Source organism: Mustelus asterias, chromosome 1, assembly GCF_964213995.1.
Source record: "Mustelus asterias chromosome 1, sMusAst1.hap1.1, whole genome shotgun sequence".
NCBI classification, from domain to species: domain Eukaryota; kingdom Metazoa; phylum Chordata; class Chondrichthyes; order Carcharhiniformes; family Triakidae; genus Mustelus; species Mustelus asterias.
The window spans coordinates 82,754,044-82,778,424 of NC_135801.1; the positions used below are offsets into that span (position 1 = coordinate 82,754,044).

Genomic DNA, 24,381 nt, shown 5'->3' on the forward strand with positions numbered 1-24,381 from the left:
CCTCCCTCGCCCAGAGCTAACCAGCTTAGATGTGCCCGGCAGTCACCATCACATCTCTGCCCACAATTATAAATAGGGATCAGCATGTGAAGCCAGGCAACAGGAGTTTGATTAGATGGGGTTATTTCAGACACAGACCGCACAGCCTCTTAACTCTCTTCACCTTCCTAGCCCTTTGACTCCCTGCAGAGGCAGAGGTATAACTGCAGTTACAAAAATTACTTAAGTGGTTTTCATAACATGGACATAAAAATGTAGATTGAAAAAAAAAGTTGACAAAAAGGGCGCACAGATGTAAGTTTTTTAATATATTATATATTTAATATTACAATGTCAGTGCCTGAATCATAACAAGGTAACAAATCTTATTTGTATACAAAGATGACACTGCAAAACACTCCCTCAAGCTACAAAGGATTTAATGTAGCACAACATTGCCAATAAAAAGTTAAATTTTATTGCATTTTGAAATATTGTCACAACCACAAATAAACTGCTTCAAATAATTTACAAATAACATTACAATAAAGCAAAAAGCTAAATAAAATAAATTCTCTTTCATTTCAAATAAGCGTAACATTATTTTGATGTTTTTACTTGAGCAATTATTCATGCTTCCAATTATTACAATAAACCCCAACTCAACAAGAAAACGATTGCTGAGATACTAAATTAAAGACCACTAGCTGTGTGTCAGCAATGCATTGCTTAAATATGAGTAGGAGTTAAATATTGACAAGTGGATTCTCCTTGCTGGCAGATTATCTGCCAGTTCAGAAAATAAATGGTCATTCAGTACAGTAGAAATATATTTGTTACACAGCCTGAAGCATTCAAAAATATATATTAGTTCCTGCTTTTGTACACCACCTCACAGGATGCTGTAAATTATAACTTGAAGTAGGTTGAATGCCAACACTCCTTATTGCTATTGGATTATTTCTAATTAATAATAAATGTGGTCAGAAGTTATGTATATATTTCTCATTTCTTTCCCAGTCCAAATGTGGGAGATTTTTTTTTCCTGTTTCTCAAGTCTTCTCTGCGCCACCTACAATTCTTCAACTGAGAGGCCTTTGTCAATACTCCTGAGTAAATGGTCACAAATGAGGCCTGGGCTGGAGATGTCTTTGTGTTTTACACTCCCTGTATGGAAAAGCACATTCCATGAGGAACCTGGCTGTGATCAGGAACTGTGTGTGAGTAAAAGTACAGAAGCAGTCTCAAAGTTTTTCCCAACTTAAAAAGAAATACACTATGTATATCCCCTTTTGTTTCATTCTCAAAAATTCATATTCATTTATACTGAAAACAAAACTGCAAGAAAAAAATCAGTTCAAATAAACATGCACAGATAATTCCTAGAGATCTGAAGGTGTGTCAATTAATGCAATGTTTAAGATGTGTTCTTTCTCAAAGTATTTATGGAACATAGTTTTGAGAGCTATGACAGATGATATAAAATTGGGATCAAAGATACTCGTGAAAATTTTAGCCCATTTGCGTCTCCCAAAAAATATATAATTAGGAAAATGCTACCGCATTCAATTTGCACAGGAATGCAGATCACTAACAAGCGCATAGGAGTTCAGTCTGGACAAAGCAAAAGTAGGAACCTACTAATTAATTAACAACCAATTTGAAAATTGCAAGAAACTTTTGTACAAAATGTTAATTCATAAAATCAAGATTTATAAATCATAGCACTCTTGTACAATCTTGTAGATAGTACAAGCTAATAATGGAGTAGTGCACCATTGCATTTAACTTCACAAAACAGGTGGATTATTGCTTGGTAAACTTCTTGCTAAACACCCAGGTAACTATGTACAGCATAGAAGTTTTACAGAGAAAACAAGGCCACATACTTACCACGAATGACTTAGAAAGAGAAAACTGGGGGAAAAGAGATGTGGTGGGGAGGGGGCAGAAAGTATATTTAATACGTCCTAAGATACTTCATAACAGCAAACTCATTTTTCAATGTGAAATATAATCTACAAAATTTGTGCTTTTTGCTGGTCACATTTTAAAACTGCCATCAAGCTCGTCTTTCTCCAGCATATATTCTTGCCACCATACTGCAGGGAATACCACAACTGGATTTATATTTCTGATGCCACTAGTGCAGAGCTCAACCAACGGAAATGCAATTCACAAAATGAGCAGCAGTACAATTGGAGCTAACCACGGAGGTGGCAGAGGATCAACAGGGATTCAGTTTACAAAAACCACTTCCATTCTTTAAAATGGAAAATAAGGCCATTTACAACACTTCAGAGAAATCAAAGCTGTGTTGAAGAAAATGTGATGTACTTTATGTTTTGAATAAGGACAAAACAATTACATCAGAATATATGATCTATTTTCTCTGCCTTCTTTCTCATTCTGCAGTAACTGACTAGTTGGAATGGAAACTTTCCTCTGCAACATTATTTTCTTCAGAAAACTTCACTGTATTCCACAGGCCAATTGTGAAAGTCACATGCAGTCGACAACATTGCTGGATCCTTGACCCACATCTCTGATTTGGCTGACCAGACAGGCACACACGGCAACCCCAGCTCCAGCCCTGCAGTGTGAAATAGATCCAACCAACTCCCATCTGGAATACAAGTAAATGCAAAAGAAAACAAAAAAAGACATCATGAAAAGCACCATCTGATAAAGCCATTGGATTTCTTCCCTGCCGGGGAGAAATTATCTACATTGATCCTTACCATTCTTGTGACCTTAATGCAGGAATGCATCCTGATCATTGTTTCTCTCTTTTAAGTAACTTTTGTCAGTATGCTCTGATGCACCAGAAAGGTAACTAAATTGAGTTAACTGCAGGCAGCCAGTCTGTTAGTATCACAGTGACCTTTATATAAATCATGATGTTTCCTACTCCAGCTGGAAAGAAACATCCAGTCCAAATGCTTTGTATTTGTATTCCCACTACATAGTATGTAGAGACAGAGTGGAAAGATATCCACCCAAATATTAGATTTAAGATAAAAAGGTAAAGTTGCCATAGTCTTCCCTTTGTTAGCATGGGGGTGGGGGGAGAGAGAGAGAGAGAGAGAACCGCTGCTGGTGTCACTCCACATCCGAACCAGCCATCCAGCCAACTATGCTAACCAACTTCCCATTAGATTTTAACCTCTTTACCCAGAGGATGGTTAGAATGTGGATGTCGCCACCCCAACGCCACCACGGGGTGTTGTCAGCTCTGCCACATACTCCCTTTCCTAGTCCCCATATGTTGTATACACAAAGGAGTTTAGAAGAGACGTGATTTTTTTTTTTAAACCTAAGAGTTAGCTCCATTTTCTCAACACCCACAGGAATGATCTATTGCCTTCACTAGTGACTCTCAGGATAGCTCTCATGAATTCATAAGACTATTGCAAGACTTAAAAGGGATTCGGAAGCATTGTGGGAAAGAGCCAGGAAAGTCGTAGAGGGACAAGTGCATATTTTCAGTCCAACAGTAGGGTTATGCTCAAGGCACTAAAGAAAATCATGTCACAGAATTGTTACGGTGCAGAGAAGGGCCATTTGCCCCATCATGTCTGCACCAGCTTTCCAAATGAGTAACATGACTTAATGCCATTCCCCTGCCTTTTCCCTGTATACCTGCACATTGTTTCTCTTCAAGTATTCATTTAATGCCCTCTTGAAATCCTTGATTGTACCGATGGGGTGGGGGCATCATGTTTCATCAAACAACCAAGTTACAGAAGTGTTAACACTGACAGGGGTTAGAGTATCCAAATGTTAAACTATGTAAAACGATCACAGGACGTTTATGTTACGATGATATAATAGCAGATGTGGTTACATTCTCATTCATTTTAATGTTGAAATCATCAGGTGAAAAGTAATTTCCTTGTTATTATTTTGGCAATGTATACATTAGACTACAATGCTCAAACTGATACTTCAACCCTGGACCACAGAATTTGTGTCAGGGAGGGGGTGACACGTTCTCTGTGAAAAACAAAACCCACAACACCAACTGATACAAAATTGACATTAAATATGTGGCAATACTAGAGGGGATTGGAGGGGTGAGTTTTGAAATTTTGTGTGGGGAAAAGGTTGATCTCAAAACGTAAAGAGTCTTATACTGTATCAAGTTACAACTTATGCAAATGAAATGTAGATCAGCCAAAATTTTCCTTTCTAGAATGCGCATTAATGGACAAAGTTACTAAAACCAATTACAACGTTCACATTTTGTTCCACATACAACTTGCTGAAAAACTAGACAGACATTTACCTGTTCCCCACCGGATCATAAGCTTCCACAGTATTCAGATAAACGTTGCCATTGTGACCACCAACTGCGAAGATTTTACCCATTAGAGTCGCCACCCCAACGCCACCACGGGGTGTTGTCAGCTCTGCCACATACTCCCACTTGTTCATACGAGGGTCAAATCGTTCAACAGAGCTGAGTGGAGAGTTATCATCAAAACCACCTAAATGAAAAATGCAAACATACCATGGGTGTGAGTACAAAGGGATAAAAACAAAATGACTGAACAGTGTGAAACATCACCATGTGTGAGGATACAAGTTACACTCTTTTCCAACATTAGATCTTGACAGCCGGGAGACACCAAGTTCAACTAATCAACTGTTAGCCAACAGGCCCTTCACAGAACAAACATTGTGTATAACACGTCAGCCAATTAAGAGTGCATTGGCCACGAACTGCATCCTTCTTCCCAACCACAGAAAGGTGAAGGAAAGGAAAGCTATTTAACTTCATAAAACAGAAACATTGTATACAAGAAAGTTAAAGTTCTGTTTTCAAAATTATGAAACAAGTAAAAGAGTAGTTACTTTAGTGTAATAAAGTGCAATTAACATAAAATATATCGATGCAGCAGCAGTTCTAACACCGATTAAAAACTGTCCAACCCAGAGATGATGCTATATTTCCCTCTTCTGGAGACAATGGGGCTGAACCAGAAGATGTTATTTATTTCTCAAAATCAGAAACACTCCTCCCAAATCTTGTTTTTCATGAAACAAAATTAATAAACAAGTTGTAACTAGAAAAGAGACATTATTCCACAAACAGGGGCTTCTACTGCTCCACAAGGTGCATTCATTGCTCCTTTAGGACTAAACAGCGGAAGATTAGACTCTTGTAGTTATGCAAGTAGATAGTAATCACATTGCAACAATGCAATGGTAAACCAAGTAGGATATTTAAATGCATTAGAGTTCACAAGTAGGTTCAACACAGCTTCTATTAACATTCCCATATTTTTTCCATTTCTTTCCTAGTCCCCATATATTGTGTACAGTTAAACAGGCTAACTATTACCAACTTCAGCCAATGCCTTTATGAATTAACCATAAGGATATATGAAAACAATCAAACATCTACATTTATTAAGACAGCATCTTGTTAGTCTATTGATGCATATTTATTATACGTTTTTCAGGAAAGTGCATCAATATACAAGGTTAATACTCGCCTACTATGTACAAGCAGCCATTTAATTCGCCAACTCCATTTCCAGCTCTTCTTTGTCCCATGTCCTTAATTTCCATCCACTTGTCCAAATAAGGATCGTATCTCTCAACGCTAGATAAAGATACCACCCCATCATTCCCACCAACAGCATACACGTAGTTCTAAATGTGGTGTAATGAACAAAAGATTAGATGCAGTTCCATCATGAAACAGGAAAACGAACTGGAGTAGGAAGTCACATGGAGGCAAGACCTGTGCTGCAGACAGAAACTCAGCATTGTGCTCTCACAACTATACAAAACGAAGGGTGATGCAAACAAGATATGATAGGGATTAAAATCCATTTCTGTTTGTGTTCAGATGGCAGACTTTTAAAAAAGACAAAATCGCAACAAGTCCAATAAAGGGAAGCAAATGATTGTATTAGACTCAGTTATTTGAAAGGTATTGCAGCCGATTATCACATCTAGTCTGCATATACAATAACGGAAATTTAACTTCTTGATGGGACCTCCAGGCTCTTGTCACAACTGAAATCCAGGATAGCTGCCAATGAACAAATTCTGCCCAATGTAATGGATAAGCTGCATCCAGGATTGCATTCAACATGCTCCGCGAGGACTGGTCATGTGATATTCACTATTTCCCCTGTCACATTGCATGTTTCATCATATCTCATAAACGACACCGATTACCTGTTATCCTCTCTTTCTGTCAACCAATTGCTCTCACCGGATGGATCTAGGCCAAAACCCCATTCAGAATCTGCACGAGTTATTTAACATAAAGGAAACTGAAATGTTGCAGGGGCAGAGGTTAATTCTTCAGCTTTAAATTCATACACCCCATACAGAACCTTTCTCACCAAGGCCCTTCGGGGCAGCATGGTGGTTAGCACTGCTGCCTCTCAGTGCCACAGACCCAGGTTTAATTCCAGCCTTGGATTACTGTTTGTACAGAGTTTGCAAGTTCTTCCTGTGTCTGCATTGGTTTTCTCTAAGTGCTCTGGTTTCCTCCCATAGTCCAAAGATGTCAGGTTAGGTGGACTGGCCGTGGTAAATGCGTGGGGTTGGGGTGGGCCTGGGCAAGATGCACTTTCGGAAAGTTGGTGCAAGCTTGATGGGCTGAATGGCCTCCTTCTATACTGTAGGGATTCTATGGGTCCAAGTTCAACATCACCTCTTTTTCAAATCAATGCCTTTCAAAATGAACAAGTTTTTCTTAATTTACAGGTTTAGAATTTATATTCATAACTTTTCAATGGATACCAGAAAGCACCTTAATATTTATTATTGACGTCAATTGCTAAGCCATTTTAATAATCTTTTTTAAGTCTTCAGAAATAAAGATAACTTCTGAGTTAAGAAATGAAGCAATACTTGCCCTAAGCGCAACTGAACCTACACCGCCCCTTGGTGTGTTCATTGCTGCCACGGTGCTCCACAGGTCTGAGTCAATGTCATATCTCTCAACATCACTGAAGCATGTATGGTCATCTAGACCACCTATGGCATAAATTGGACCTCCAAGTGAAGCCAGTGAAATGCCCCTCCTGTAAATAATAAAATCACATTAAGGATATATACTAAAAAGTAACTTTGAAAAAGTTACAATTTCTTGTGTTCTTTACTCAACATCAGCAAACTCCACTAGAGTAGCAAAAATAATGCAATGTGGTGAAGACAACAACAACTTGGAGGTAGATATTTAAACACAATTTAGCTCATGCAAATAATCTCAGCCCAACATCTGCCTTCAGAGGGCTGATTATGTGGTCACTGACCGCAAACGGTAAATTATTTCATTCTCTAGTACCAATAACCTGTCTACCAGGAGGAATGGGAATAAATATAGAGTGCAAAAGAAGTTATCTATTCATTCATTGGCCAGCATTTATTGCCCATTCTTAACTGCCCTTGAACTGAATGCTCAAAGAGTATTTTAAGAATCAACCACATTGCTGCGCATTTGGAGTCACAAGTAGGCCAGACCAGACAAGGATGGCAGGTTTCCTTCCCTAAAGGACTCTAGTAAACCAGATCGATCTTTACGACAATCGGCCTTCATTATTAAACGTTTTTAAATTTTAGAACTTAATTGGATTCAAATTGCATAATCTGTTGTGGTGGGATCCAAACCTGGTCCCCAGAGAATTATCCTAGGTTGCTAGTCCTGGCATTGCTAGTATTGGCATTGCTATTCCAGCAACGATCCCATAATCTCCTCCATTATTAAATTGAAATTCTGAAAACAAAAGCCCAATTTATCATTTTATAGGACGCCTGTTTTAAAATGGAAATGAAAGGGCAAAACGGAATACCAAGTTGATCAAAAGGACTTTTCTTACACCAAATATTATAATTCCCTGGATTTCTGAATATTTCACGGAATCTTTTAATCTGTTTACTGCACAATGCCAATCACGTTTCACTTGCTGCCATGCAAATCACCTTAATCAACTGTATCATATCCTGGGATTTGGACAGGTCAATTGGCAAGTCTGAGACTAAGGGAATGAAACTGCCACACTAAATGATTGTGTTATGACATCTTACAGCGGTTATAGTAATGTGGTGATAGTGTTAGAAGAATTTATACAACACCTTCACCATAGAAGAAGTCCCAAGCTGCTTCATACAGATGTGAGGAACATGGATACAAGATCAAAGAAATAATTAGGAGGGATGCCAACAGCTTGGTCAATGAAGTGACTTTTAAAGGAGAGTTTTGAAAAGTGGAGGTGGAGAAGAGGAGGTAGGCAAGTTCAGGAATGGAATTTCAGATTGTGGGATGAATGTCATTGAAGGCAGTCACCACAAGGTAAGAAATTGGCCAAGAACAGTTTGAAGAAAAAAGTTTGTAGAGCTGCAGGTGATTGGAAGTCAAGAATGAGCTTAGAGGGAGTTAAAGACAAGGGCAAAAATTTTAAGAGCCAAAGTAGTGAGCATGACTTAGTGCAGGATAGGACACAGGCAACAGGTGTAGTGGAATCTTCTGGGTGTTTCCAGGGCGGCATAATGGCACAGTGGTTAGCACTGCTGCCTCACAGCTCCAGGGACCCGGGTTCAATTCTCGGCTTGGGTCACTGTCTGTGTGGAGTTTGCACATTCGCCCTGTGTCTGCATGGGTTTCCTCCAGGTGCTCCGGTTTCCTCCCACAGTCCAAAGATGTGCAGGTTAGGTGGATTGGCCATGCTAAATTGCTAGTCAGGGGGACTAGCTAGGGTCAATGCATGGGGTTATGGGGATAGGGCCTGGGTGGGATTGTGGTCAGTGCAGACTTGATGGACCAAATGGTCTTCTTCTGCACTGTAGGATTCTATGATTTCTATGAAAATACCATCACAACCTATACAGGTTGGAGATTTAAATTTTTGTACCAAAATCAAGTCAGAACACCCAGAGATTAAATGCACCCAATTAAAGATAACCCTACCTTTTAGTATTCATGGAAGCTTTCATCATCCATTTGTTTGTCAGTGGATCAAATACTTCCATGCTGCCTAAATGTTCATTTCCATCATGCCCTCCAACTGCATAAATTTTCCCTGTGGTTCAACAAAATAAAAGTGATTAGAATGTGTTAAGTTTATCAAACATAAATGGAATATTTAAATTATTATTCACCATCCACTGAGATTACTCCAACATGTCGCCTCCGGCTGTTCATTTCGGGTGCAAAGAACCAGCTGTTTTTGCTTATTGAGTAACACTCAATACTACGGAATGGATCACCTGCTCCTCCTCTGCCACCAACACAGAACAAGACACCTGTACCAAGTAGAATAAAGACAAGTATTGATTTTTATACTTTTTAAAAATCGCTTTTTAGTAGATCAACAAAATAATAACATGGTTGACATCAATCCCAAAATGAAGTTAAATATAGATTCTAGTAGAGATCAATCTTCCCCTTTTATTGGTATTTTTACAGTAATGTGCACAGCATATGCACCAAGGAAATCAAAAGTAAAAAATTGATAATGTATTATGCAAGATATTGTTTCACTTTACAAGTCATTCCTCCAGAAACCTGAACAAGTTTGCAATGAGAGAGACTGATTTTGAAAAGGCAATAACTAGTCTGGTCTAAACGTACAAGCTACACAGCTAAATTCAAATGAAAATTAATAGATTAACTGGTAGAAACAAACCACTATCCTTCTCGGGCATAAAATTACATGGTCCTGTTAAGTGAGAATATGTAATTTGAATGTTTACTGCATTGTCCACAAGGAAATTACATTAGAATTCCAGTGTTGTACCTACAGTCAATATAAATAATTTAATATAACCTATTTTAAGAGAACAATGCCTCCAGAAAAACAACTGCTTTTTCCCAATTGGAAACTTTTGACAGTAGTGTAGTAAGAATATGGCTGATTAAAGGCTCTCAAATTTTATATGGTGTGAAAAAAAACTTCAAGATAGACAAAAAAAACCTGTAGATTTCTTTGTTTAAATGAAGGATAATGATGCTATGGTAAGGTATAATCTTGTACATAAAATAGAAAATGCCTTTTGTTTCAACAGCTTTTACAACAGCCCCTTTCGCAGCCATATTTAATTCTATTACTGAATCTAGTTTTTTTTTTAGAACCATAGAACCTTAGAAAAGTTATGGCACAGAAAGAGGCCATTCAGCCCATCATGTCTATACCATCTGAAAAAAATTAGCTGCCCATTTTAATCCCACTTTCCAACACCTGGTCCATTGCCTTGCAGGTTACAGCACTTCAGGTGTAGACCCAAGTACCTTGTAAATGGGTTGAGGGTTTCTGCCTCCCCACCAAACCAGGCAGCGAATTCCAGGCACCCACCACCATCTGGGTGAAGTTTTACTTTATGCCTCTCTAATCTTTCATCCAATCACCTTAAATCTGTACCTTCTAGTAATTGACCTCTCTATTAAGGGGAACAGAGTATCCCTGTCCGCTCTATTTAGGCCCCTCATAATCTTGTACACCTCAATCAGGTCACTCCTCAGTTCCCAGGAAAACAACCCTAGCCTACCCAATCATTCCTCATAGCTGCAATTTTCAAGCCCTGGCAATATTCTTGTTAATCTCCTCTGTACTCTTTCCAAGGCAATTATGTCCTTCCTATCTAGTAGTGACCAGAACTGTACACAAAGCTATAGCTGTGGCCTTACCAGCATTTTGTACAGTTCCAGCATTAAATCCCTGCTTTTGTATTCTATTGCTCATCCAATAAAGGAAAGCATTCCACACGCTTTCTTTACCACCTTAACCACTTATCCTATCACCTTCAGGGACCTATCAACATGCACTACAAGGATTCTCACTGCCCCGAGTCCCTCAATATCCTCCTGCTTATTGTGTTTTCTCTTGCTTTGTTTGCCCTCCCCAAATATGTGTTCTCACACTTCTCTGGACCGAATTCCATTTGCCTCTTTTCTGACTACTCAACTAAACCATTGATCTAAATTTGGAGTCAATAGCTGTCCTCTTCACAATCTACTACATGGCCAATTTGTGTGTCAACTATAAATTTCTCAATCATGCCTCCCACATTTAAGTTCAAATTACAAATATACAACACAAACAGCAAGGGACCCAACGCCGAGCGCCATGGAATACCACTGTAAACCGCTTTCCCTTTGCAAAAACATCCATCAACCATTACCCTTTATTTCCTTTCGCCGAGTCAATTTTGGACCCAACTCGCCACATTCTCTGTCTTCCATGGACTTTTACTTTTCCAACCAGTCAGCTAAATATTTTACCAAAGTGTCTTACCTAAATGTCTTATTACATACAAGTAAACATCCACTGCACTACCCTAATCAATTCTACTTGTTGCTTCAAAAAAATTAAGTTAGCAAGAGACAACCTTCCCCTAAGAAAATTGCAGATCATCCCTGATTAATCCATTTCTTTTTAAATTACAGTTTATTTTGCCTCAAATTGATTTGAATAATTTGCCCATCAACAAAGTCAAACTTACTGGCTTATAATTATTTGGCATATCTCTTGCACCCTTTTAAAATAATGCTACAACATTCATTGACCTCCAATCCTCTGACACCTCTCCTGTATCTAGTGAGGACTGGAAGATGATCTTCAGAGCATCCACTATTTCCTCCCGAACTTCTTTCAACATACAATCCTCTGGTCCTCGCGATTTATCCACTTTCAAGGATGACAGTCCCTCCATACTTCCTCTCTCACTATGCTTAACCTGTACATCCCTGATAGGCCCTATCCTTTCCTTGGTTATTATCCTCTTGCTCTTAATGTATGATAAAACATTTGTGTTTTCTTTGATTTTACTGCCAATATTTTTTCATATTCTCGCTTTGCTTTCCTAATTTCCATTTTTACTTCACCCCTGCACTTTCGATACTCCTCTAGGTTTTCTACAGTATTAATTTTTTTTGTGACTGTCCTCGGCTTTATCTTACTGTGTATGCTTGTTTTATTTTCTTCTGCCTACGCAGACAATCTGACTTTTAACCCTTTCATCCTTCAAGTTGCCATTCTGTAACCTGGATAAGATATAGCTTTCTGTGTTTCATGCACAAGTCCCCCTAGTCCCTTTGTGTGGCAGCTTTCCCTGATCTGCATGGCTCAGATGAGATTATGATTTTACTAACTGAGCCACCAGATTACCATGCGGCTTGAGGTTGAAAGAGTCAAAAATAGAATAAGAATTACAAAAGGAAATTTGAACTTGAATTCCAGAAATAATTGGAGATTTGCTCATTGTACGCTATTCCAATACTGTAAATACTCCCAACTTAAACAAAAATGGCACAATAATGCTCAAATCTAGCCATAAATTTGACTCCAACAATACTCCTTTCCCCTTGCATTCAGACCCACCATAATTTTCCCTGCTCCCAGGTACAGCCACTTTTACAGAGCTTGGTAATTTTCTTTTGTGGAAATTTGCAATTGGAGGCTTCCTACCTTTGTCATACCTATTAGGAACATAAAAATATAGCAAAAGGAGCAGGCTATTCTGCCAGTTGAGCCTGCTCCACCATTCAATTTGATCATGACTGATCTTCCACCTCAATGCCACTAACCCCATGTTGCTTGATGTCATTAGTTTCCAGAAATCTATTGATATCTGTCTTGAACATCTCAAAGCTTCCACAGCCCTCTGGGGTAAAGAATTCCAAAGATTCACTACCCTTAGTGAAGAAACTCCCCTCATCTCAGTTTTAAATCCCCCTTTTCCTGAGATAACATCCCCTGGTTTTAAGTTCACTAGCCAGGGGAATATCTCATGTACCTGTAAGAATTTTATTTAAGTTTCAATGAGTTCACATCGCATTCTTTGAAATTCTAGGGAATACAGACTCAGTATCTTCAATCACTCCTCATAAGACAACCCCACCATCCGGGATTAATCTGGTGAACCTCCGTTGCACTCCTGTTATTGTTCACAAAGTGGTTTTGCGATGCATTTGTCAATTGAGACAATGCACTAAGATGCTGATACCAAGTGACACAAAATAGACTCTATTCTACAGGACCCAGCAACTCATATACCCCTCATCAAAAGTGCTGCCTCATTTATCCAAAGGCTTGAATTTCAAGCTCACCATTGCCAATCCTGGCAAGAGTGGCGGGGTAATGGACAACATATATGTGAAATCAGTGTTATAGATATTTCATAAAATGTTTGAATAGGATTTAATAGCAACAACCCTATTACTCAAAAGATGCGATTAACCACCACTGTTCCTGTCAATATAGTAAGAAATAGTTGGAAATCCTTCCTATATTTTCAAAAATAGAAAAGAATTAGGACTGAAATACATTTATTCTAGTTACATAAACAAAAGCAATTACCAGCAGTGTGTTTTCTCGATGTTGTGCGTATGGAATATTCAAAGTCTGGTACTGGTTTGTTGCTTAGCTGAAGATGGTAGTTTCTTGCTTCATCCAACAGGTCCCTGCACTTCAGATTCTGTCTGATTATGTTCTCTTTAGCCACAACTCCCATGAGAAACTCAACAGGTAACAAAGGCAATCGAACCTGTTTATAGAACATATCTGCATGATATTTTATGTTTACACAGCAGTTGAAGTATTTTCATCTGTACTTGTATCTAACAGCTACTGCACATCAAAAAATAATTGAGTGTGTGAAAATGTATGTGATGCTGACAATGTGGTAAGATACTAATAGGTTATACTACATGCAAATTGGTGCAGGTTTGTGCAGCTGCCACAGAACTGCACCTGTTTTTAAACTTTTGTATTCCCCTTGTGCATGAACAGTTGTCTATTTAAATGACAAATAGGTTTTAATGGAAGTACAGAAACCAAAAGGAATAGTTGTGAAATTGCAAAAAGTACAGGAGATTTTACCCTTCTGGAAATAGTCATAAGGGATCTTTTGTTCCTGCTATATTTGGCTTGAAGAACAAATATTACAATGAAATTCAACATAGCTTCTGGAGGATCATGTTACCCACTCATCCAATCGGTAACAAGTGCACGGGATCACCTGAGCAGAGCATGGACTTTTGCAGTTAGGTCCCAGAGGCAGGACTGGAAGCATTGACTCTGCACATCCGTGTAAATAGTTGGTGTTAATAAATGTTTATAGTTCGTTTGTAACTGGTGGAGCCAAGTTATTACATTTGGCAATGAGGTAAAAAAAAAAGCAGCAACTGTGCCTGCAAGATCATCAGCACAGAACCTGGTCCAGTCGAGGCCAAGCTTATGAAGTAGAAAAGAGCTGCAGAGATTCCTGTATTTGGTAGACTGGATGCCTTTGATGCCTCTGAAGACTGGGTACAGTATGTTGAGCGATTAGAATATTTCTTCAAAACAAACGGAATTGAAGAGGGAAAGGAGGAAGCAATATTAAGTGTGCATAGGACCTAATCCCATAATTTAATCCGTAGCTTTACGTCCGCAAACATACCTGATACAAGCTTGTTTACAGAGCTCATGGATTTGGTAAAAGGGCACTTTAGGAACATAGGAATTAGGAGAAGTAGGCAAATTCAGCCCTTCGTGCCTGCTCCGCCATTCAATCATATTATGGCTGATTATCAACACCCCAGTCAGTGGAGTTGCACTCTCTATGAGGAAGTGGAAGTCACCAGAGAGACTTGAGTTTTTTGATGGACTGATTAAAAATGTTCATTGTAAATTATGGGGAACTGAACAAGTTAACTATCATTTTGTTTATGAAGGAAATGGGGGTGGGGGAAGAATAATGATGTAATAGTTAGCCCCTTTGAAGGAGTGATCTTCTGGAGGGTCATGTGACCCACTCATCCAATCGGTAACTAGCACATGGGATAACCCGAGCAGAGTGCGAGTTTTTGCTTAGTTAGATCCTAGAGGCAGGATTTTGGTTTGATTTACTGTCACATGTATTAGTATACAGTGAAAAGTATTTTATTGCGCACTATATAGTCAAAGCATACTCTATATAAGGAAGGAGAGAATGCAGAATGTAGTGTTACAGTCATAGCTAGGGGGTAGAGAAAGGTCAACTTAATGCGAGGTAGGGCCACTCAAAAGTCGGATTGCAGCAGGGATGAAGCCATTGTTGAGGTGGTTGGTGTGGGATCTCAAACTATTGTATCTTTTTCCTCGATGGAAGAAGGTAGAAGGGAGCATGCCCGCGATGCGTGGGGTCCTCGATTATGCTGGCTGCTTTTCCGATGCATCAGGAAATGTAGACAGAGTCAATAGATGGGAAGCTGGTTCGCGTGATGGACCGGGCTTTATTCACAACCCTTTGTAGTTTCTTGCAGTCTTGGGCAGAGCAGGAGTCATACCAAGCTGTGATACAACCAGAAAAATGCTTCCTATAGTGCATCTGTAAAAATTGTTGAGGGTTGTAACGGACATGCCAAATTTCCTTAGTCTCCTGAGAAAGTAGAGGTATTGGCAGGCTTTCTTAACTATAGCGTCCACATGGAGGGACCAGGACAGGTTGTTGGGGATCTGGACATCTAAAAACTTGAAGCTCTCAGCCATTTCTACTTCGTCCACATTGATGTGGACAGGGGCATGTCCTCCACAATGCTTCCTGAAGTCAATGACTATCTCCTTCGTTTTGTTGACATTGAGGGACAGATTATTGTTGTCACACCAGTTCACCAGATTCTCTCTTTCCTGTACTGTGTCTTGTCTTTGTTTGAGATCCGACCCACTACAGTGGTGTCATCAGCAAACTTGAAAATTGAGTTGGAGGGGAATTTGGCTATACAGTCAGAGGTGTATAAGGAGTATAGTAGGGGGCTGAGGACAGAGCCTTATGGAGCACAGGTGTTGAGGATGATCATGGAGGAGGTATTGTCGCCAATCCTTACTGACTGCAGTCTGGGCGTTAGGATGTCGAGAATCCAGTTGAAGGGGGAGGAGCTGAACCCCAGGCCACAAAGTTTGGAGATGAGTCTCATAGGAATAATGGTGTTAAAGGCTGAGCTGTAGTCTATGAATAGGGGTCTGACATAGGTGGAAGCATTGAATCTGCATCACCCTAAATCGATGTTGTTGTTAATAAATGTTTACAGTTCATTCACAACAGGCGGAGCCAAGTTACTACAGAAGGTTAAAAAATCCAACATTAACACAGATGTGCAAAAGGAAGATGAAAAGCAACATTTTTAATACTGAAAATTTTATACAACAGAAAATGCTGGAAATAAAAAACAGAAATTAACATTGATTGTACCATTCAACATGGCTAATTATTCTCTTCATAAACCATAAAAGTTCTCAGATGACAGCTTTCAGCATGTGCCCCCTTTGATGAGAACACTGGAAAGTTTTCAATGGTAGAGTTTCATGCTGTTAGAACACATGCGCCATCTGCTCTATTTACTATTTTTCTCATTGCCGTCAAGCTGGTGGTCTTCCCCTCTGTTGGAGGGTTTTCAGAAGCTAAGTATTGAGCCTAACTTTAGCTAATACAAAAACTCGTGAAGTCTGTATCCTGGTTAAAGACGTATCTTTATTTGGCCAACGATCGCTGGGAGATAACATTGGGCAGTTCAACACCTCTCCGCCGAGAAGGCCCTGAGCATTCCAAACCACTCAAGTTACAATGCATCCGTCAAAACAATTTTACATTTCTCAAGTTTGCTTTTCCCACCTTCCCGTTAGTTATGAACCAGTCATCATTAGTACAAATCAATCATTGTTAACAGTTGTCATATACCTTAGCCAATTACATTCTACCCTCTGACATCATGGGATTTCATTGGTCCGTAGAATCCGGATGCTTCTTCCCCCTGACGCTTCGCTATAGAGTTCAAAGGTACTGCTCTCACTGACTCTCAATTATGTCAATGGTCGAGCCAGACAGTTGATATTCCTATGTCTGAGAAGCACTGTCTTATCAGTACAAATTGAATAGCTCTATTCATACTATGGCTTTGGGAACCCATACTGTCTGTAACTTATGCTGATAAGAATATACGCGTCTGTGGTTTCATTGTTCCAAAGAATGTGGTTCGTCTTCATCCCATCATGCCCTTGGAGCAGCCTGCTTTTTAACTAAAGTGTACATACATTTTAAAATCCAAAACACATGTTTAAATCAGAAATACTTGTTTAAATCTCTTACGTGATTATGTGTCTTTATGCAGATAGCACCTGTATTAGTCTGCAAGTCTGAGCTTATGTTAATTCACTTAGTGCTAGTAGTTTTATCAGTGTCTTAAATCCTTGATTTGAAGTTTTTCTAACACCTCCTTACACTATACATCTCCTTGAAGCATGTTGTGAAATTTTAATTTACGAAGATTTCTAAAGATATAACATTTCTCAGCGATTATTTCTGCAATGCTGGAGGCAGTATAAACATTTGGTCTTTTGAAAAAATATTGTAATTCATATTAATGTGGTTCTCCTGTCACAGATTCCTGTTGGGAGGAACAACCTAATTACTACAACTATGACTCTATAACAGGTTGAATTCCTGCTGTTGCATTGACTGATTAAGAAAGTAACAAAGAAAGACTTGCATTTAGGTAGCACCCTTTTATGACATCCTGAGGGAACTTGATAGGATGGATACCGGGAAGATGTTTCCTCCTTACCCACCTATTTAATGCAATAAAGCATCTGAAACAGAATGCCTTGGTGAAATCTGGATGGGTAAGCACTTTTGCAAATTTCAAGAACAGTTGCCAGAGCACTATAAATTCTTCATGCTCCCAAGGTTCAGAGTACAGGCGAGACTAGAATCACTCTTTCAGCCAACTCAGAAGATGATTGTTCTTTTGTGCAGGGCCTCCAAAGTTACTTAATTGATGAGGCAATTCTGATTTGTATGCTTATCATGATGTTGATCTTTCTTCGACAGTAACACAGTTTATAAAAGATGGTGACACCAGATAACCACCCATCAAACCAGGTGTGTTCCCAGAGCATCATGAACTTTGCACCAGCAATTTGTGACCTGATCTCTTAATGTGGCAAAGTCAACTCGCTTCACTTCGTGTGTGCATAACTACCCAGCAAGACCAGATTTGTTCACGCTGTACCTAGACTGCCTAAACTGTCCCATCTATAACTTGCACACACCCTTCCAGAAAGACTCTGCCCTGGAACACAATCTCACAGAATTTACTCTCGTCAACAAAATGAAGGATCAGAGTAGATGTGCAGAAACAGGCTACAAAATTTCAACTCTCGACCAATTAAATGATTCATAGAATCATAAAATCCCTACAGTGCAGAAGGAGGCCATTCAGTCCATCGAGCTGCACTGACAACAATCCCACCAACTATCCCCATAACCCATCTATTTACCCTGCTAATCCCCCTGACTCTAAGGGGCAATTTAGCATGCCCAATTAATCTAACCTGCTGGCATGCTTCCAGATTAAGTCAAAGAAACGGAGTATGTATTTTTTAACCTGGAGACTGGCATGATATAACTTCAGACAACAGAATCCTCTGCCACTTAAACTAAGTTGACAGATGGTTACATTGCTTTGACACCAAAGCCATAACCATGTGACAGCCTTTTTAATTCAAGTAGACAGGCACATTAGAGGCAGGGCACGAACAGCGACATGAGCAACATTCATTCTTTCCTTCCTTAGCTATTAAGAATTTCAAACTCAGGAATTTTTCCTGTAGAGCTGATATAAAGAATTACACATTAATAACTGAATGAATAACAAAACCCTGTTACAGAGTAACCATAGTGTGAATGTCAAGAGTCAAAGCTTTGTGCCTCCGAAGTTGACAGACAATCTTCTAATAAAAAAGTACAGTGTGAGCATGAAACAAATAGAAGTAATTGATAAAACATTCTCGTCCACAGAGTTCAGCTTTTTTTTTGAAAAATTAGATACTTTTGCATACGGAACACTTTTCTCCAGCTAAACTCTACCTAGTATCACTGCATGCACAATCTTGTGATGTGAAGTAAAACTGTATGATAAGACATAAATAAAAACAGGAAAGACTTGAAATGCTCCGCAGGTCAGGCAACATTCGTGGAGAGATAAACAATTAAAATGTTTCACGTCAAAAGGCCGTTCTTCAGAACTGAGGAAGAAAGAATGCAACAGATTTTACGCAAGTGAAAGGGAGGAGGGGGGAGAGAGAACAAAAAGGGAGGTCTGTGATAGGGTTGAGGGTGGGAGAGAATAACTGAAAAAGATTTCATGGTACAAACGGCAGTGGTAAAGGCTGCAATAAAGAAACAAAAGATTTGTCTAGAGTGGGTGTGAATGGCAGAATAATGAACAGTTGTGCCCAAAGCATGAAAATAAGTTTAAAGCCAACAAAGGAAGGTCAGAATTCTCAGTCTAAAATTGCTGAAGGCAATGTGGAGTTCAGAAGGCTGTAAGTGTGTAAACTTTTTTTAAAAATGAGACAGAAACTGAAAATGCTGCAAAACCTCAGCAGGTCTGATAGTATCAGTGGAGAGAGAGATGCCAGCTCTGACAAAGGGTCATCCAGACTCAAACTCCACAGATGCTGTCATCAGCTGCTGAGATTTTGCAGCATTTTCTAGTTTTGTTTCAGATTCCAGCATCTGCAGTATTTTGCTTTTATATAAAAAAATAAGGTCTTGTTCCTTCTGCTTGCATTGAGAAGGAACATATCGGGGATGCAAGTTTACAGCTCAAAATTCTTTGGCACTTACTCTACCGGCACAAGTGCAGCACACCAGGGCTTCCATTCGCAGTCTATCCTATATTGGCCCTGCCCCAAGCTCAGTTAGCAATGGGTGCAAGTGGACATGCCATGGTGCTCTGCTCCAAAAAGTCACATTGGGCTGAAAACAGCATCTCTTTATCTTTCTCCACAGAGGTTGCCAGTCCTACTCAGCACTTTGCTTCCATTTACAACATGGTGCTCTCCAAGGCTTCAGAGTGGCACTTTTCCAGTCTGTTGGAAAGGAGGCAGAGTGCACACAAAAGAGAGCGAGAGCAAACATAGTTAACAATGACCGTCATGATGTGGAGATGCCAGCATTGGACTGGGGTAAACACAGTAAGAGTTTTAACAACACCAGGTTAAAGTCCAACAGGTTTATTTGGTAGCAAATGCCATTAGCTTTCAGAGCGCTGCTCCTTCGTCAGATGGAGTGGATATCCACTCCATCTGACGAAGGAGCAGCGCTCCGAAAGCTAATGGCATTTGCGACCAAATAAACCTGTTGGACTTTAACCTGGTGTTAAAACTCTAACAATGACCCAAACAGACCTTTTCTTCACAAATGAAGGAGGGGAGAAATGAGAGGGTTTTATGCAATTAAAAAGGGGGAGGAAGAGCACAAGGATAGGACTGGGATAGGGTGCATTAAATGACAAAATGTCATGGAACAAAAGGTTGTAGTCAAGAAATAATGCATTTGTTCAGAGTGAGTGTGAATGGCAGAACAATGAACAAATCAAAAAAAATGAAAATCAAGATTCAGACCAGCAGATGGCAGAACACACAGGATCAAAATGGAGGACAAAGTTCATGGTCTGAAATTGCTGAACTCAATGTTGAGTCCAAAAGGTTAATTAGAAGATGTGATGCCGTTCCTCCAGCTTGTGTCCAAATTCACTGAAACACTGCAGCAGGCTGAGGACAGAAATGCAAGCATGAGAGCGAGTTGGTGAATTAAAATGTCAAGCAAACGGAAGCTCAGGATCAGTCAAAGCGGAGGTGTCCCACAAAGCTGTCACCCAATCTGCGTTTGGTTTCCCCAATGCAGAAGAAACCACATTGAGGGGAGAATATAACAAATTAAATTGAAAGAAGCTGTCAAAGTCACTGCTTCACTTGGAAGGAGCGTGTGGAGCTTTGAACAATGAGAAGGCGGCAGGTGTTACACCTCCTGCAATTACATGGGAAAATGCTGTGGGAAGGAGATGGGATGGGATGTTGAGGGTAATTGAGGAATGGACCAGGGTGCAGCAGAGGGAATGGTCCCTTCTGGAGGTGGGAGATTTGTTTGGTGGTGACATCATGCTGGAGGTGGTGGAAATAGCAGCGAATAGTTCTTTGAATGTAGAGACTGGTGGCGTGGAAAGTGAGGATGATAGGTACTTTACTGCAGTTCTCAGAGTGGGGGGTGCACAGGGATCAGAGCAGAAGGTTGGGAAATGGGTCAGAAACAGTTGAGGGTCCTTTCAACCATAGTAAGGGGGTGGGAAATCCTAAGTTGAGGAAAGAGAAAGACGTATCAGAAATGCAGTTGTGAAAGTTTGCAACATCAGAACAGATGTAATGGAGAAACTTTGGAGAATGGAACAGAGTCCTTTCGGGAGGCAGAGTGTGAGGAAGTGTAGTCAAGCTAGCTGTGGGAGTTGGTGGGCTTATAATGAATATTAATAGACTGCTTATCTACAAAAATGGAGATAGAGAAGTCAAGAAAAGGAAGGAAAGAGCCAGACAGACCAAGTGAAGGTGAAAGGAGGATGAAAATTGGGAGCCAAGTTGATGGGGCTTTCCACTTGCTCGTGTGAGCAGGAAGCAGCACTAAAACTGTCATTATTGTACCAGAAAGAGTGTTGGGAGCGAGGGGGTGATGTGCACAGTAGGACCGGAACAAGAAATGTGCAGACAGAAGGACAGGCATAACTGGGACCCATGCAGATATCCATAGCAATACATTCTATTTGGAAGAAGTTAAATGAGAAATTGTTCAATGAGAGAATAGGCGCAGCCAGAAGGGTAGTGGCCAATAGGGATTTTTAGAGCCGCTGTTCAAGGAAGGAGAGCCCCGAGACTGTCCTGGTGGTGGATGTAAATGCAGAGGAATTGGACATACACAGTGAGGAGGCAGCTATGTCTAGAAACTGGAAATTGCTGAAATGCCACAGGGCTTCAGAAGAATCACAATTGTAGGTGGGAAGAAACTGGACAAGGGGAAAAGTAAAAAGTCAAGATAGTAAGAAATAAGTTCCATGGGTTAGGGACAGGCTAAAATGCTGGGTCTGCCAGGACAATCCATTTGTAGACTTTGGGAAGGAGATAGATGGAGGCTGTTTCGGGTCTATGAGATTAGAGGTCATGGAGGGAGGATATCCAGAGGAGCAGAGGTCACTGACAGTCCTGGAAACAAAGGCTTGATGTTTGCTGGTAGGGTCCAGGAGAAGGTACGAAGAATTTGGCGCTCAGTCTCTACAAGGCAGAGGTCAGAATGCCAGACAACAACAACACCACCATCCTTGTCAGCAGGTTTGATAACAAGTCAGGGTTGGACCTGAGAGAATGGAGTGCAGCAAATTCAGAAGGAAACAGGTTAGAGTGAGTGAGTAGAGCAGGGAAATTAAGATGGCTGATGTTAGACCGACAGTTTTCAATGAAAAGATCAAGATTGAGTAAGAGGCCAGAAGGAGGACTCCAGGTGGAGGGAGAAAACTAGAGACAGTTGAAAGGATCTACTGATCAGGGGAAGGGGGTTGTCGTGCAGAGGAAACTCCTGGTCAAAGAGAGGCGACTGGTGAAATATGTTGGTTGAGACCATCCTGCCGATCTCAATCGGCATGAGTAGTTCCTTAGTCAGTGCCCTCACCTCCACTGCAATTTTATGATATACAAAATGGGCATTGGCCCACTGGAAACATGTCCGGTCTCAATTTCTAACTCCCCTGTCTACTTTACACAGCTGCAGTACCCCAAATAACCCAAGCATTCCAGGGGCTTAACATCCTAAAAGAAAACAAAGATTTTCCCTAAACTCCCCAAGTGCAAAATAAACGCGAACTCAAATCTGTGAATAAAATTCACAGCCATTTCCACGATGACTAGGCACCCGGCACTCAAATTAATGAACAGACTTGGACAATGGGTAAAACTATGACCAATTTAGAGCAAACAAGAGCATCCAGGAGAGATAGGACCACTAGTGAGCCAGAGTCCATCTGAGTAGTAACAGTCAATGATACAGATTATAGTTACTCTTAAAAATTGTGTTATGAGTACGTCAGGCCTTTTGTTTCGCTTCAATATAACCCATGCCTCCTTAATGCCCATGAGATCCTTCTCATGCTGCTCGAATATCACTGTTCACTAAGCTTCTTGTTTTAAATAGAATTGCATGGAGCAGCAATGGTCAGAAGTTACCTAAAAGACTATTTTCTACAGCATTAATACCTCTGCCTCAATAATGTTTACTGAATACCACATTGGACCCTGGACATTGGTCAACAGTGCTATAAGTTAATAATTCTTCATTCCATTCTAAAAAAGTAATTAGATCCCTTGAACCGTGTCAAAAAGACTTCCAACTACATCACCAAACTCCAATGATAACTTAGAGTCAACCTACCTGTGCAACCACTTGGTCCAACCACTTTGTGTGATGCTGTGGATTTGAGTGCAGCCACTTCATCGCAGCATTGTAGACTTGCTTTTCTTTTTCCACATTCAAATCACTGGATGAAAGGAGTGCGATGAGGTGCTTCGGTGAAACGTTTACAAAGTCTTCACATTCTACAACTTCATTAAAATGTTCACAGGCATACTTATCAGCCATGCCCATCAAGTCAACTCGGTTGTGGCTCTCAGCAAACGACCGGACTGCTAAGCAGTTTGATGGGTGAAAATGGGCTTTCATGTATTCACAACAAGCCTTAGCCACAAGTTCTACCTGCAGAATGCAAGCAGCATAAAGAAGAGGTTGCACGTTGTCTACAGTAAGTGTAATCCTGGAGCAATATGCGAACTTGACAAGGTCATCCATCGCATCACCATCAAAATCTTTAATCTCTATTAGGTCCTGTTTGGCTTCAGCCATGTCAGAAAGAAACATTGCTCTGAAGTATGGAATCACACAGGCTAGCACCAATTTGTGGCATGGTATTAATTTGGACCCAACCTATTTGGAAGAGGGAACAAAGAATTTCACTTTAGGAACACAATTTAAAATGGAACCAAACCAAGCCCTTTAGATGTGTTCACGTCCTTGATAAATACCTAACTCTGCTAGGAATGATAGTTAAGGCATTACTTTCCTTACAAAACTACAATATGCAATAAACAGCAAATTCTTTTTGTAAGAGGTGAACATGAAGAATTTGAATGCTTCTGCAAGCAATTTATTTAGCAGTTTGACTATACATAATCAGATAATTCTGTTTACGTACAAATCAATTTAAGTTTAACACATAAGGTGTGAAATCTAGCTCCTGAAACATCAAACATTAATTAAGGTTATTCATTATAAAAGGAAAGTTAATAAAATAATTTAAACAGAAATTACTAGCAATCCTGAAAGAGGTGAAAGTCAATAAGAGTTTGAGTGGGTGTGATGACACACACATTGGGCAATTACTGCTACTACTTGAAGAAAGGAGTCAGATAACTCAAAAAACCTATTTAGAATTAAACTGACCTATTACTAGCAATATCAGAAACAGTTAACCACTAGTTTAGAAAGCTGGTAATTTGCAGCTAAACTCCAGAAGGCAAGTTACAGTGAGATTATTGCTGGAAT

At 39.9% G+C, this 24,381-nt stretch overlaps 1 protein-coding gene across 2 annotated transcripts in view; it reads right to left on the reverse strand.

The window, feature by feature from the left end:
• Positions 1-287: 287 nt before the first annotated feature.
• The window catches only part of klhl8 (kelch-like family member 8), a 42,046-nt gene continuing 17,952 nt past the window's right edge, over positions 288-24,381 (reverse strand). For both annotated transcript variants that reach the window (XM_078214131.1, XM_078214121.1), the window contains 8 exons: positions 23,215-23,763; positions 13,302-13,488; positions 9,106-9,249; positions 8,915-9,026; positions 6,863-7,031; positions 5,481-5,640; positions 4,268-4,469; positions 288-2,605 (listed from right to left, as the gene is read on the reverse strand). In XM_078214131.1, the coding sequence (XP_078070257.1) occupies positions 2,482-2,605; positions 4,268-4,469; positions 5,481-5,640; positions 6,863-7,031; positions 8,915-9,026; positions 9,106-9,249; positions 13,302-13,488; positions 23,215-23,697 (1,581 nt within the window). In that variant the 5' untranslated portion in view covers positions 23,698-23,763 and the 3' untranslated portion in view covers positions 288-2,481. The remainder of the gene's footprint in view (positions 2,606-4,267; positions 4,470-5,480; positions 5,641-6,862; positions 7,032-8,914; positions 9,027-9,105; positions 9,250-13,301; positions 13,489-23,214; positions 23,764-24,381) is intronic.